Below are 16873 nucleotides of genomic sequence, written 5' to 3'. Positions count from 1 at the left end.
GATGAATATTTGTTTAAAATACATTTTTATATTTTGCCTTGTCGTGGTTTTATGTTCCCTTAATCACACTCACCTATTTCTGATGTAATCTTACTCTAATTAACCCTAATAGCCAAAATTATCAAGTTAGTGTAGCCTCTAATCTCTCAAAAAATGTCGAGTTGGTTTGGCTTATGGGTTGGACCGTCAATTTAGAATTCAGGTGTAACTTAGCTCTCAATCATCTGCTTTAGATAGTGGATAGGACTTAGTCCTTAATTTAACTTGACTAGCATAAGTTGCAACTATTCTTCTCATTAAATGGATTTAAGAATGCAAAAAAAAGTCTCCGTGCTCATTAGTTAGACTTTTAATTTTAAGTCTCTCGTTCTCAAGGATAGTGGGCCAATATTTTTCCATTTGTTTAGAAAATCATTATTATAAAATCATCGATTAGAAAATATTTTTAAAAAAATGAAGTTCTAGTTATATTGTATCATATCTTTAAGATTGATCATATGAATAACATAACATTTGCTTGGTAAAATGACCGACATTGCAAATAAGACAATATTTACCAGCTATAATATGAATTAAGAGAATATCTGATAGGCAAAATAATAGACAATGTGAACAAGGCAATGTTTGTCGTTAAATTAGCCAATACTTGGAACAAAACAATATTCGCCAACTAAAACAACCAGCATGATGATTATGTCAACTTGAACAGCTAGTTAATAGCGAGACAATATGTGCTAGCTAAAACATCCGACGTTGTCAATGGGACAATATTTGCTAGGCAATAGAGATAAAAATATGTTCAAAGCATTTATGCAAGTTAATGCAACTCACGGGAGTTCTGTGCAATAGGCATAGTGAACAATATAATTTTGAAAGCTAATAGAGATACACAATCTTTAAGACACTTGTCTCAAAATTAATGTGACTCGTTAGGGTTTGGTGTGGCTCGCAAGAGAATGATATCTATATTGAAGACATATAAATTTTTATATTCTACCTTTACTATGGTTATACTAGCTAATTGAGTTGGAGGGTGTTACATTCCCCTAATTACTCTCACCTACGATAACCTCACCTCTTGTTAACCCTAACAACCAAAATTATTGGGCCAGTGTGTGGCCTCAAATGGGAACTCAAACCTAGTTGAAGAGTCTAGAAAATGCCCAACTGAGGGAGGAGCAATAGGCCTAATATATGGCAAACAAGTAGGGGCAGAACGGCCTGCCAAATTTCTAAATTGTGAATTTATAGACATTCAAGTTATAGCTTCAAGGATAGCTTCACTGATGCATCAAATTTTCCCTGCTGAAATTGGCCCCGATCCAATCTGATACTGTGGGCCGTTCGTTGGCATGCCCCGCTGCGCCGAAAGACAAAAGAAACGGTGGGTCCAAGTCTGAGTGAGGACCGAACCGGACCATAGATAAAAGCCAATGGCCTTCCCTGCTTATATTATTATAACCATCTCCTCCCTTTTCTTTCTATTTCCGACCGTTTCTCTTCGACCAGGCTTTGTGAGGAAGGAAACCCTTCTCGGACTCCTCTACCAAGCCCTCCGACTCCCGATAAGAGAAGCGAGCCAAGAAGAGTAAGAGAGAGAGAGAGAGAGAGAGAGAGAGGAGAAGAGAGTAAGGAGGCATGATGGCGAGTGCTATTCCTCAGCCTCCCGCTCCTCCCCCTCCTCCCTCCCAGCGGCCCGCCGTGGCGGTGCCCGTGGCCTCTCAAATGCAGGTGGCGACGGCGGTGGAAGCCAACGCCGCCCGCCTCGAGGCCGTCGCGAAGCGCCTCACCCTGTACATCAATGGAGTTATCCGTGTGAGCCCGTCCGAGTTCTTCCGCCTCTACTTTGCCCTTGCCAGGTACTATCGTCACTCTTAGGCTTTTTTACTATTCTTGCCCTTTCTTGTTTTCTCAAGCTTTTTACGATACTCTACTGTGTTCTTGGTATCCCTTTAATGATTCTTGGCAAGCATAATGGATGAAAAACCAAGAAATGTAACATCACCGCTACAAGGAATTCAACTTGACTTGCAAGGGGTTCTGAATCTTGAGGCGATATGCCTCGCTTGAATTGGATTCTTGGTATTGTCGACTGTTTGAGCCAATGATGATTGCGATCGTGATTTTCCTGAATGAAATTGCTGCAAGTCTTTTGTGGTCTTGTAAGTTCCGTTGATTCTTGAGTGATCATGGTTTCTTTCTGTTTACATTCCTTGTCTTTTTCGTTCAGATAATGATTGATGCCTGGTCATCCTAAAAATAGGAGTCATTTAAGGGTAGGCGTCAAGATTTATTGCCACACTCAAGAAATCTGCCGGGGGATGATAGAAGGATTAGTATAACTCCTGTTTAGATTCCTTGTCTTTTTTGCTCAGATGATGACTGATGCTGGTCCTCATACAAATATTAGGTGTTTTAAGGGCAGAGATCAAGATGTATCGCCAGACGCAAGTAATCTGCCAAGGAGGCGACTACGTGATTAGAAGGAAAAGTTCTATTAATGACAAAAGAATGTAATTTTGTTCACTGAAGTAACTTGTTTTGTTGCCCACATGACATCAATATGTCTTCATATTAATGTCATCGCAAGAAATTGATGCCTTTGTCAAATTTCTGAATGTGTACCATAATTCACCACCATCATTTGAAAAAAGATCCCTCAAAAAGTGCAAATATTTGGCCATTAGATCTTGGAATTTGTTCAGTCCTTAGTCAAATATGGGTTTGTTCAGACCATAGCCAAATATTGGTTTGAGCACATCTTGGAGAGGGCTCAAGCAGCATGAATAAAGGGAGGGAAAGGAAAGACCAAATGAGAAAAAGGTGCCTTATTAGATCTTGTATGAACATATATTTACGTAGCCCCATTGGAAACTGATGGGAAAAAGGTTATGTTTGTAATGACATTTGCAGCACATATTGGTACTGAAAATTGATGCTTATGTACTTCTGATGACTATTAATTTATATACAGCCAACTTGCATTTTATCTAGAGATTAGATTATGTAATCAATGCCTATGGGCAAAAGATTGTGCTGGATTATTTTGACTATTCAATTAGATGATTATATTGTCAATTTGGTGTCACTTCTTGCTTATTGTGGATTTCTGCAATATTTTTTTCTATGGGTACATATTAAAAGTCAAAGTATGGTTGTTTGTGCATGTTTTTTTAACATCCCCTTCTTGTGCTCTCTTTCTTTTCTCATGTTTATGGTGGGTTTCTTTATATAGATCCCATTGTACTTTTGGTCCTTTGTGGTATTTATGTTCTACTTTTTCTTGTAAGCTGACTTCTAACATATTTATGTTCATCAATACAGCATAATTCTTTTGTCTATATTTTTAATGTTGGTTCTTTAACACTGAAAGAGATGTAAGGTCAATATGCCACAATAATTATATTTTGCATACTAATAAGGAGTCATGCTGATCCTATAAATTCTTCTTTATTACATATTCCTGGTAAATGCAGAGGCATTGATTATGCGCTCTCAAGCAATGATATTCCTGGAATAGCTCATCGTCTACCTTCACTAATAAAACAGGTAAATTTAGTGAAAGTTTATTTCAGTCCTTCAGGGAAAATTTTACTGTTTAAATACACTTTGTCTTTAAAGGATATTATTTTTTGTAAAAAGATTACTTTTGCAAGCATTTTGTGTACATTATTGGAATTATTTAATGTTAATTTTCTTATTGTTGAGTAGATGCAACATCCTTGGATATAATAATGTCAAATTATTTCTGAAAGCTGCTTTTGCTTTAAATAATTTTGTTGTAAAGAATGATTTAAATGCCACCTGGATAACACGAAATGGTAAGGGGAATATTATTTTTATAGCTGTGATATTTTACATGAATTTTTTCTATCTGCCATGCAGCCTACCAAGTATATCACAGAAAGTTATATACATATGTTATGGTTATGTAATCGAGGATGACATCCATATGATGAATTTTTAGATTTATCTTAACTACAAGACCTGCGTGGATAAGATTATTCTGACATATTGTGGCCTTAGCAAGAGAACATTATAGTCCACTTTATTCAAATAAGCAAAAGCTTAACATATTCTATGTGAAGTTCCTAGTGTTACTTTCTAACTTCACTGAGATAGAAGTATCTTTGATACAGCTGCCTTGTCTAATCTTTACAATAGGCATGAGGTATTTTAAATTGTTAGATTGTATAATACTATTATATTCTTTTAGTTGTATCCAACAAGAAGATGCATGATATATTAAGAGACTATTGATTTGTGGAATATCAGGGAAATGAAGCAAAAATGTAGCTGTTAAGAGATAGACTTTGCTAGAATATTTGGTCTATTAGTGGAAGAAACAGTCTTAAAACTTGTTTGTCTTTTTTATTAATTGTAGGAAATATCTCAGTGTCTTTGGTTTTTGAAAGGTAACACCTACTATCTGTGATGTCCAAGTAGGAAATCACTTGATACGATTTATAGAGTGTACACATGAGAACATGAATTAGTTAGTTCTGGAAATATCTGAATAGTTTCGAGGACATTGATATATAAAATTTGTTCCATTTGGAAGGAAAAACAGATACAATCATTTGATTCCCTTGCTATGTGATGGTTTGTTAAAAAAGAAGCAAGTGATATTCTTTTATTGTCATTTGGGAAGAATGCAAGGTGGAATAATCTTGTGACAAGGCAAAGTAATCTATTAGTTTATTGGCATATGGCTTGGGTAGCTTTTCATAGTCTTTCAAGCATGGATTGGAGTCTATTTTTTTTGTCACTGATGCCTCCATTTTCTTTCATATACGTAGTAGTTCTACAGGTAGATTCTCTTTGCTAATGTGCCATCTTAATACATGTTCTTTTTGTTCCTTTTTCTCAGGAGAACATTTATAATAATAAAACATTGTACTTAATGCACAAACTCTTATTATAGGGCTGCTAAAGAGGTGATTTATACAATATAGGGATCTTATGCTGCTGCTAGACAATAATAGCTACTCTATAAAGTGGTCATGCACCACTTATCCTCCTAAACAAGGTCTTTTGATGATTAGCGGCATGCATTTATAATTCAGTTGTTTCTCTTGGTGATTCTTCAATCTTTAGATATTACATATTATACTATACAATGGCCTCTAACTAAAATAAGAGGAATGATGCACAAAATTTATGCTTTTATCCATACTTAAGGAAATTTACTTTGGCTTAATAAGTGCTTATCAGGAGAACAACATGTCATTTTTATCAAATATCTGGAATTCACGATCTTAAGTTCAACAATATTTCCAACGGAATGCAGGCTAGACACTCTCTACTGGTTCATATTTTTAAGCCATCCTTCTGTGTCTGCATGCATGCACGTGTATGATATTCCTTGGAAGAACTATATCACCATCACATAGCACCCCCTTAGTATTTGTAATTTTTGGTTTGGATGTTGCTACTTATCTGTTTCTGCTTATGTGCTTGGTTTTTTATTATTTTATACCACTATGCATATCAAACATCTCTATTGCTAATTTGGCTGCACTATATAAATTAAAAAAAAAAAAAAACCAACAGGCATGGGTCTGTGAACCCTCTACCGAAATTGCCATCTTCCTGTTCAGAAAAACTTTTTCCAAGTAAAAATATTGCAATACAATGTTGGTGTAAGTATAAGATTAAACATGTCCTGTTGTTTAGCTGCCTTTGTCTTACTTGCGTTTTATAAATTGCATGCTGTCCTTAGTTTGTTCTACTGGTTTCATCTGGATTTTTGATTAGTCTCTAATCATTTGTTTCTTAACCTGTGGTTGCTCTTGCCTTTATAATAGTTTTATTAAATTTAAGTTTGATTTGATTGTAGTCATACTGGTAGCTTATTTTCATCCATGTATAATGTATGTAATTGCCAAATTTACTTATATAAAGAAAACAAGATAAATTGATGTTTAATATCTCATAAAATTATGATCAGTACATCTAAACTATTTTTACTGTCACTTCAATTTCCTAATTTCTTTTAGGAGCAGCTCCCCATGCCTCTTGCCTGAATCTGCTGTTCAATTGGTCTATCTTTACCCTTAAAAAATTTAAAGCTATATCGGATGATGCTACTTGTAAATGTGCTATGTAACTGGAAAAAAAATTGAAGGTTGGTGATATATTGAAAACTCTTAATGAATGTGCTGAACTTATGAAGATAGCATGATTTTTGGTGGTATTGTTCCAAACCACATCTTAGTTAGTGAATCATTATGACAATCTGGCAAGAACTGACATCAAAAGATCCATAGTGCTGTTATTTGTTTGACAATATACATGAATCTGCACTAAGGGAACATTTCTGCCCCTAATATGGACTATTTTGGACATCTCTCCAATAATAGATAGGCATTGTTGACGGCTGCTGAAATTCATGCTTTTTTTTTAAAAGAAAAGATATAATAGCATACATTTTTGCAGCAATGGATTGTTATGATATGCATCACTAGAACCCATATACTGCACTTTTGCTTATGGCTCTGAACCACATACTAAAGCATTGCTTGTTATTTCAAAAAGCAATGCAACAATTTATATATTTTGGCTGTAAGAAGTGTCAACTATATTTGATTCTTATTGCCATGTATCATCAATTTCTAGTATTACATGGTATTGATGCTAGATATGTAGCTCTAGGATGGAAAGGGTGTGTATCTGTGGAATTGCAGATGAATTTCAACTATGTTGTAAAGATACGGGTACCATATGCATGTTGTTCCCTTTTTTTTCAATTGCTTTTGGGTTTTGTGTATATTATGCCTTGACACATAATATTTGCCGCTCATATCACTTTTCCACAAGTATGAGGTACCAAATAGTTAAATTTGGTCATGTCTATGTTTTTAAAATTCATACATTTGTTTCTAGAAGGTGCATTCATGTCACATCAGTTTCTTTTAAAAGAATAATTGCATGTCATATTTTGTTCCCTTTCATGACATTTTCATGTGGAGTACCGGATGATTTAGTCGGAAAGAGTGAATATGTTGTTGTAGTCGGATATGCTTAGTTGATCCAACCTTCCTCTCCTATCCTGCTGAATTTCTGTTCGTTTTTGTCATCTGCATAATTCTAGATACTTCAACAGCAATATTTTCCAAATTTATTTATTTAACTAGCAGCAACTTCACATATAGAAAATTTCACTTTGGTGCAATTTTTCCTTGTTTTCTTTCTCTGTTCTATTCTTTGCATGTCAACTTTTCTTTTCTCTCTAACTCTCACAGTTTTATTATCTTGATTCTCATTTTAAATAGGCATATCAGCGTAGGAATGATTCATCACTTTGGTGCATTTTTTCCTTGTTTTCTTTCTCTGCTTCTATTCTTTGCATGTCAACTTTTCTTTTTGCTCTAACTCTCAGAGTTTTATTATTTTGGTTCTCATTCTAAATAGGCATATCAGTGTCGGAATGATTCATCACTTCAATCAGCTGTAGCAGTGCTAATGATTTCTGCCAAGGTAGTTTCTCTTTCGCAGGGCACAGTTTTTTATAGTTCCACAGTAATGTGGGCATGATGAAACATGAAGGTAATACTGTTGTTTGTGACATGTCTAGCTCTGCTTTCATTTAAATAAATTGTGTCATAACAACTTCTTAACTGATGTTGTTTGATAACAATTTATGCAATAATCAAAGTAAATATCTGCAACCTTTTACTTCTGTAGCTTTTTTCTTGGATCACAATTCAAATAAGACCCATGATTTATGTCCTAGGGTTCGAATCGTTCATCAATTTGTAGGGAGTTGCATGAGCCTATGATGGATAACGATCTTCTAGCGGGTTTAGTCATCATTCTCATAGGAGTGGGCAGTTTCGGGTGTTGTGAGGCTTTCTGTGGTGGTTCCCAATACGAACGAGTAGCTTCTAGCCCTCTACTGTTCCTTCCCAATATGCCTATTTTGATTATGCCGATTGAAGTGACTATTGACTTTGCTTCTTATTCATTCTATGAGACGAGACGAGCTACTCTATTGGCTTATCTAAAGTCTTAACTAAATCATTCTGTGAATATTAGGATTCTAGAAAGTAAAGATGCTACATTCATTCCTGCTTCAGCTACTTGTTCAGCAGAGGATATCTGGTAATCCGACTTTGATCTTTCTTGTGAAAAGGTTTTTCAGAATAGTTAAATCATCTAGCTTCTCAACACGAAGTATAAAAGTGGTGAGGTAGTGAATCTAAGGGGCTATTTGGTTGGGATAATCTGGCATGGGAAAATGATTCCCATGTCAGATTACTATGTTTGGTATGAAAAAGGGAAGAAAGAGATGGTAAAAAAGTTAGTGGGCCCCATGCTTATTTTTCGGAGAGAGAAGGTAAAATAAACATCATGGGGAGGTTGGTATTTGATAAATTTCTAAGTGACGGTAATTCATATTTGATAAAAATATCCTCAATAAAGCTGTATATGTAATTATTGAATTTACTTTGATGTCTTTTCAAATTCATTCAATAAAAAATTTTTATAAAAAAAAATTAAGATGGAGATAGTATTATATAAAGAGCTATGTGGTTATAGTCATTATATAAAAATTAATTGAAAATGACAATGCTATCATAGTATTAAAGAAGTATTTTATGTTTAAAGGTATATTTGTAAATTTTGCCATATTTCTATGTAGATTTACCTCCAACCAAATGTAGTAATCTTTTTTCAATATCATTTTTTGGAGTAATTTTTTCACAAATCAAACATAGTAAAATTATTTTTCTCCGTAATCATTTTTTCAGATAAATGATTCGTAGGAATTATCAGATTATTTTGTAATCTGACATACTGCAACCAAATGGATCCTAAGGAAAACTAATTAAGTAGTTAAAATCAAGGTACACCATACCATACCGAATCAGGCAGTACAGGATGTATCGAGCCATACTAGTTCGGTATCGGTATATGGTATAGATGGCGTACCAACACTCGATATGTTGAACCGGCTTCCATAATAGATGTACCGACACAGTGACAGAATGGCACTGGTATAGAGCCCGATATCAAGATGGCATACTCTTGATTAGAACCAAGATTTGCCATGCCAGTATCGCAGCCTGGATCGATCAGTTGGCGATATAGTTTGATAATGTCCCCATGCTATTCCATATCAGAACCGAACTGACACAGAGAGAGGCAAAGGGAGAAGGAAAGAGAGGGAAGGAGATGGGGAGGGAAGGAGAGCCTTTGGAGGCCGTCGGAAGTCCCCAATGGCCTGTCGAGGCTGTCGAATGGTTGCTGCATCTGCTGGAGGACCGGCGAGGATAGGGGAGGGTGATGGAAAGAGAGGAAGAGAGGGAGAGAGATGGGAGGGAAGGAGAGGACAGAGGGAGAGAGAGCCTCTGGAAGCCACTAGAGGATCGAGGCTTCTAATCAAAATAGGGGTGGATGCCCATATTTCATCATGTTGCCGATTTCATCCGAAATTACGAGGAAAAAAATGAAGGCAAAATAGGAGCCCAAGTTTCGATCGCAACCCTCGGTCCTCCAGTGGCCTCGACGAGCTTACAAAGACTCTCTCTCTCCCTCCCCTCCTCCTCTCTCTCTCTTTTCCTCTCTTTCCTTTTCCCTTCCCCCTTCCTTGCCGGCCCTCCAATAGATACAGCAGCCCTTCGACGGCCTCGATGGGCCATCGATGGCCTCTCGAGGCTCTCTACCTCTCCCTGTCCTTCCCTCCCCCCCCACTCTCTCTTTTCCTCTCTTTCCTTGTCCCTCCCCTCCTCGTTGGTGTTTCATTTCGAACATGAGAATTGTCTCGGTCAGTCATCGGTATGGTTCAGCATGCCCCAGACCGGGTGATTCGGGACGGTTCCGCCGACCAAGGTTAGAACTAATTATAGCCGAAGAGTTCTAGTAGTTATTAAGAAATATAACTTGTGCATATAATAATATGGGGCAATAGATAGGCCTAAGTACATAAGATGGGCATCTGGATGTAGCAAAATTGTTAATTGATTTGTGGCATCTTTTATAGGTTGTTTACTAAATCTATCATTTGTTTCGTTGCTGGTATGCATCAGCTCGAAAGAGGAATACCTTTTCTTATCTTTAATTATTACTCCTTTTACATTGCATTATAATGATAAACAAGAATATTTTTGAACATTTAAATGACGTCTATTCATCCTAAATCACACAGAGTTATCATGCTTTGATCGATTTAGTATGCTTTAAGCACAAGTAGATTGTGCTTGGTTCAGGAGTAAGGTTGGAATAAAACCTGTTCCTGCCAAATGAGTTCAAAAAAATAGGTATAAGGGATGGATCGCTATTCTAGTCAAACTTGCTTATTCCTGGTGTAACAATATAAAAGGGTGCATTATTTCTGGAATAAAGCTCTTTTCTTCTTTGCACTGCTCCTTTTTTAATATTCATTAATACCCTCAGCCCTGGAGTTATTCATCCAGGAATGAAAAAGTTTAGCCAATTTAAAAGGAAGCATGTTTTTTCTCTAGTATTGCTTTTTTTTGTACCTTCCTCTTTTTCTAATAGTCATTGATATCCTCTGTCCTGGACCTACAGTTATCCTAGTCGGGAATGAGAAATTTCAGCCAAAGAAGAAAAGAAATACCTATTCAATGAGGAATAACTATCCCTATGCCACTTTTCCTTGAACCAAGTTCAACCATAATGTTTGATATTAGTGTTTTCTATTTAAAAAAAAATGTATCGAAAAGCACTTGCCATTCGTTGGTTATTAGGGGCATCCCGAAAATGTCCGGGTCGAAATATGGCGTTGTGTTTGATAGGAAAACATATTAATTTTTAAGAGCTTAAACCTTAAGGTAGAAAGCCCAAGTCTTTTATAATGGTACAAAGAATTGCTGATAGAAAGGGAACAACATGAGGAGTATTGTCAAAATATCAAATTAATGTACAAACACAAAGGTACGACAACAGCATACCTTCTTCATTGCCAAAATGCCAAGGATTATGATTATTGTCATCCTAGCATAGGTTGAAGTTCTATGTTGTGATATATAGTTGTAATTTCACAGTAGCGTATGTCTGATCTAGAGGTGGCACTTATGGTATTGTTTTCATGGCTCATGCACTGTAGGAGGTTCGATGTATTAAGTCCCCATGTGTCCATTGAAGACTGGGTTGTTCTTGATTTTTAAGTTGTATGCAGCATTAGATGTGCAAGCAGGGTTAAGAATTTCCTTCATGGTGCCAAATGAGGCATAGGGCTGATCATTAGGTATAGAATAACTAAAACAGTGATCTGAGATATGTGGGTGCACACTTAATGTTAATATTTGTGATTGGATAAGTAGGACATTATCTCATTTGAAGTCAATCAATTCTAGGCCGTGATAGCATTTATGCCTTAGGGGAGAGCTCCAGATTCAGGATGCTTGGCATGATTATTACATGATAAACCCTGGGCTCTTTCCTTCATCATAAGAAGGGGTGTCCCAGTGCGTGGTTTGGGGAGCATTCTTTTTTTTATTTATTTTTTGGTACACAGGGAGGGTTCTTTACTATCTCAATGATATATTATGAAGTGGAGTCCCATGTCCTTTGGGCATCATGATCACTTTTAGTGCCTCTGGTGCATTGCTTAAAAGACAACTAATAAAAACAGGTTAATGTCCATGTTATGCAACAATATATGTATTTCTCACCTATAATATTCCTGTGAACACTGTCACATTCTATTCATTTTCATCGTGATAGATGTGAATAGTGCCATATGTGAAAAAACAAGAAGTGTTAATCTTCTCATTGTCTAGAACAATATATCACTTGATTTGCTACACAAAAGTCATATATCTTCATCAACATGGCAATCTGCTCTCTTTGAGCTCAACTGCTGGCCCTTGCCATCAAATATTCTCAAATTCCTTATTCTGGGGCAGAATACTTTTTGGATAAACATTCTTTTGACTAGCTATTGTCAGCATGTGGATTGCACATGAAGCATAATCTCTAAGACTGTCCAGTCACAAATAATATATGTATATATATATATATGTGTGTGTGTGTGTGTGTGTGTGTTTTGGGAGGGGTGGCATGGCTACAGGACTAATCGTTCAGCCAAGTGTACATGAACTTACTGCTAATTTAAACCGACTTTACTGCAACTAAAATTTATCACTAAGAAATTTTTGTTTGATGCTTAGTCAATCACTTCCTTTGAGCTGAAGCCACCTCCAAGTAGCTTTGTTCAAACAATGGCCTTATGAGAAGGCCATTAATGTAAGCAAATTTGAGGCAGACAAACTTGATAGGGAGTTAGACCATTATTATTGCTCAACTCAAGTTAGAAACAGAAACCTTTGTGGGCTTTTAGATTCGTGGTCTTAACCAGCTTAAGCTTTCTGGGTCTTTTCTGTTGAGCCTGGATGCTTGATTGCTTTGTATTTATTTTTCCTGGGAATGGTTTCCAAGATGCTGCAAGTTCTTTTTGGATGTCTTAGGTCAAATTTTATACGGTCTTAATGTTTCTATTTAAATTCTGGTATGTGCTTCCTACATTACTCTGATTGAAATGATGGGGCTGCCTTTTCAGTCTGAAGTAATAATGGTGACGAGCTATGTGTGCACGAATATTGTTTCTGGGACTGTTTTGAATGGAACTTCAGAAATGCCTGATGGGGATCAGTATAAGGAAATCGACAATAAAAAAAATGTTTGATGTTGATCAGTAGAAGGAAATTTGTATTTAAATGGATAGTTTTGTTTAGCATTTCACAATCAGATATTACATTTTTCCAAATTGCCTAGGTAAGAAGTTCAATTCCTCTATTTGGTAAAATTTCAGATACTATTGTAAGACTATTTTCTTTCTTCGGGAATTTTGAGCAAAAAGAGCACCTACATCCACTTAATTATCTGTTGCTTTAAACCGCAGAAATATCACATGCGATATTTGCATATCGATGAAGTTCTGTTTTATATTCTGTTGATTCTATTATTCTGAACTTCCTATTTTGTGCATTATACCCTTTCTTTGGGTCTTGATCTCAAAGTCTCCCTTTTGATGTTCCTTATTAGCCACTATATTGTGTATCACCAGTTTGTTTAACTCTTGTCATGTTTCTAATCATGCTGTCTATATTTTAGAATGCTTGTAAGAAAGGATGGTTTCAGTCTTCGGATTCTGAAGAACTACTTAGCATGGCGAACGAGGTTCAAAAATGTCCCAACACAATATGGCTGTACTATATTTCTTGGTTCTGGCCTTTATTTCTAATAACAGAATTTTTGTATGTAGCTATGCAGCAGCTTTTGTATGCCAGAGACTGCCGCCACTGATGCAATTAATGCTCTAGACGCTATATCCATTGTCATGTCTAGGTATGAAATTTTATCTTAGCCTATGTAGTGTCCCTTTTGTTTATACTATGATGTGAAATAAAAAATTTTGTCTATTATGCATTTTTGAGTGGTGAAAATGCTGATGGTCGTTTTTTTCTTCTAGTGTGCTGCATGACTACTTGGTACTGAGAAATGTAACTACCTTGTCCACTGCACCATGACATGTATAAACCTTATTAACCATATCTGGATGTTCTCTCATTTGTATTTGCACTAAATTTTGCATACACAAGTTGATATTTTTTCCCCCTAGAAAAGAGCATTGGAACAAAACCAGTCCATGTGCCTCATGGTGGAATAGGTTTTCAACTCACGAAGTTTCATGCTTGGGAAGCCTTGCACAATGTTGCAGCTGAACGTGAATTACACACAACTAAGGCTTTTCACCAAGTCAGCAACCACCTCGCACCTTAATTTAAGTTTTTTCCCTACTTCAGATCTTAGTCTAAAGCTACTTTTATTTGACTATTTGGTTTACTTGTACCTTTGAGGTGAACTCTGGATTTGACATCAAAAGCTATCATCTTCACCTTCATGTAGATTTTCCATGTCTTTTTTTTTTTTTTTGTTTGGGGGGGGGGGGGGGGGGTGGGGAGTTCGTCGAACCAGTACCAGTGCTCATATTGATTGGCAATTGGCATAGGACAATAGGGGTCCACTGTGCTGTTCGAGGATGTGCCGAATCAGGAAGAGCGAGAGGGAGAAGGAAGGAGAGAGAGGACCTCCTAGGTTGGGGGAGTTCTTCCGATGGAGGGATGAAAGGATGAAGCACTTGGTGGTCAGCAACCCGATGTGCCATGCCCTTCTGAGCCTCTGCATCACCCTCATCGCCTTTGGTGTCTACCCCATTGGCGAGGCCATCTACAACCATGCCAGTGAAGTTAAAGGTGGGATCCTCAAGCAACTTTGCTTTGAGGTGAAAGTAGATCTGGCGGAAAGTCGACTTCGCACCCCCTTCGGCCCTCTTGGGTATGCCATGCTAATGGCAATGGCCAAGCAACAAAGACAAAATAGGAGGGGGAGGGAGAGGGTGATTGGGGGGGGGGGGGGAGAGAGAGAGAGAGAGACCTCCTAGGAGTTGGGGGGGCTTTAAAGGGCTGAACCAATCTGTCCACTTGAACCATTTTGGTCATTAACTGGTTTGGTTCGGTATGGCCCGAACTCCCTAGTTTAGGGCGGTTTGACCTTCCTTGCTAGGGAGATTTTGGAAGATTGCTTATTGCCTGCGTGCACTTAAATTACAAGTGTACAACTTAGGCGCTCCTCCCTGTCTGCCAATTGGCTATATAGGTTTAATGGCAAGCTTATGTCATGCAAGCTCTTGTCGTGCCTAGATTTGCTTGGGCTAGGAATATGGCACTGATTACTGGAGGATTGACGTCTTGTTGACAACTGATCATAAAATCTTTTCAATCTATTGAGCATTCCCAACTAAAACTGTTTTCTTTAGTAGATCCCATATCAAGTTAAACTAGGCTTAGTCTGCGTGGTCTTCATTTTAACTTATGTTCTTAAAATATGAGAGTCAAGAAGCATCTTCATCTACTACATTCCCATTTTGATCTGCTTTTTTATCCACTTAAAGTCTTTGAAGATATTTAATTAGTCTAGCCAAAGCCACAATCTACATGTTACTACTATTTTTTCACTGCTTTATGGGTATATTAACCCCATTTACCTGATGTTATATCCTCTAATACCTTTTGCACATGTTAGGATGAAGGTGCACTGAAGTTTCTCCTATTTTTAAGCCATTAAAAATAATTGAACTTTTATCTCTAGTTGCTAAATGTAAAAGGGTAGTCTCGACAAGCATATAATCTTTTTTGTATAAACAGTACTTATTCATAGATTTTAAACATTAAGGGAAAGGTGGAAATAAAATTTCGGCTAAGATACATAAGGAGTACCTCAGGACTTATAGCCGGCTCATTATATGCTGATTTTAGGCTGACAATTATCTCCAAACTAATAAGAATCTTTCACCTTTATATAATGTACCTTATTACATGCATTGAGAGAATATATTCACTATAATGTTGAGAAATCTCAATAACTGAGTTTTGCAACTCTTGATGCAAGCGTTTTCATGTTTAAGCACCAAACTGAGGATTGTTTTTGCAGATTCATTGGCACAATCCATAGAAAAATTGGTAAATGCCTTCATAGTACTGGGCCAAGTTGAAATTTCTTCGTATTTTTTACTTAAGTTGATTATTTCTGATCATTTGACATTATGCTATTACTGATTGTGGATATAATATGGTTAGTACTTGTATATTAGCATATAAACAAGAATTTTGTTGCGGATAATTGTGTCAAATCAAGACTAAATTTTTGAATGCGGCTATTTCTGATAATTATGACCATATGTTGCTTATGCATCAAAAAATAAAAATAATCATGCTAATATTTTTATTTTTTTATATATAGATTTTTTCAAATAGATTAGACATGATTAAGTAGTGTTCCTTATGGTTATTGACATGATTGCTTGGTCTGTGAAGAAGTTACAACATAATTGGATATTTAGTTTAATAAAGATTTTCTATTGCACCTGATGCATTTCTTGTATACCATCTTTTTCAATCTGCAGGTATTATCCATATTTGAAGTTTTCTCGTTTGGTTGTTTCTTTTGAAGCAAAGGTCTGGTGGTATTATCATTTTTCATTTATAACGATTAGACATCTACACCTTGAGCTTGTGATAGTGCGACCCATCATGATTTTTATGCTTGGTTTTATTTGCCATTATAAGCCTAATGTTTTTTTGGAGGCAAATCTTAACCTACACAGATATATTTGTGATATGGTTGATATTTATGTCTGTTCGTCTAAATTTTGCCCTTTTTGCCTCTTAACAAATTAATACCTATGTCACTTGCTGCTGATGTTTGACAGTCATAACTCTCTTAGTCTTAGTAATGGCCAGAGTTTGTGATCAAAAAATAGCTTTACACAAAGCGTACTAGTTGTAGAGCAAGAATAAGAAAATTGTCTTAGTAGCAATACATCTTAGGCAATTGTCATTATTGATTTGAATGAGGATGTCAACTTTTGACATGTGCCAACTCGACAATGATTGAGCTTATTTTCCAATCACCTTTTATTCCTAATTTCCTACTATTATTCTTAGGTATAAATGAATTTTTCTTACTTAAAAATGTTATGGGACCAAGCTTGTTGGTTAAAAGCTGGTTTGACTTGTATAACTTATGGAATAAGTAGCATACCTTGCCATCCTTGCTGAATGCTAAGTGGCAAAGTGGCAAGAGTCTCCTCTGTTGTGCTGCCATCCCATTTGGCTGGCATTTGCTGATGTGCTCTATCACTTTTGTGGGTTTGAGCTGAAGTTCATCATGGTTTGAATCTTAGACCTGACAGCCGAGCAAAACCTTTAGTTTCCTTTACTCTGTTCTCTTGCTCCTTTGTCACACCAATCACCCCCTTAATTCATTTCAGTAGATTTTCAACTTGTGCATTTTTTTCACCATCTTAAATTAGATCGTCTTTTCATTGTCACCTTGAGCTCACTTT

The 16873-nt window shown here is 36.5% G+C and overlaps 1 protein-coding gene across 6 annotated transcripts in view; it reads left to right on the top strand.

Moving 5' to 3' along the window:
* Nucleotides 1-1471: 1471 nt before the first annotated feature.
* The window catches only part of LOC105040788 (uncharacterized), a 30275-nt gene continuing 14873 nt past the window's right edge, over nucleotides 1472-16873 (top strand). For 2 of the 6 annotated variants that reach the window (XM_010917479.4, XM_029263274.2), the window contains exons 1-6: nucleotides 1472-1859; nucleotides 3477-3549; nucleotides 7414-7479; nucleotides 13081-13146; nucleotides 13232-13314; nucleotides 15932-15983. In XM_010917479.4, coding sequence (XP_010915781.1) covers nucleotides 1639-1859; nucleotides 3477-3549; nucleotides 7414-7479; nucleotides 13081-13146; nucleotides 13232-13314; nucleotides 15932-15983 — 561 coding nt within the window. In that variant the 5' untranslated portion in view covers nucleotides 1472-1638. Of the gene's footprint in view, nucleotides 1860-1935; nucleotides 2163-3476; nucleotides 3550-7413; nucleotides 7480-7527; nucleotides 7549-13080; nucleotides 13147-13231; nucleotides 13315-15931; nucleotides 15984-16873 lie in introns of those variants that run through there. The other 4 variants (XM_073254486.1, XM_073254487.1, XM_010917480.3 and 1 more) reach the window with 4 other exon arrangements.

The sequence above is a fragment of the Elaeis guineensis genome, chromosome 3 (genome assembly GCF_000442705.2).
Source record: "Elaeis guineensis isolate ETL-2024a chromosome 3, EG11, whole genome shotgun sequence".
Lineage (NCBI taxonomy): Eukaryota > Viridiplantae > Streptophyta > Magnoliopsida > Arecales > Arecaceae > Elaeis > Elaeis guineensis.
Note: the sequence above shows the minus strand (reverse complement) of the source record. Positions and strands in the feature narration are given on the sequence as shown.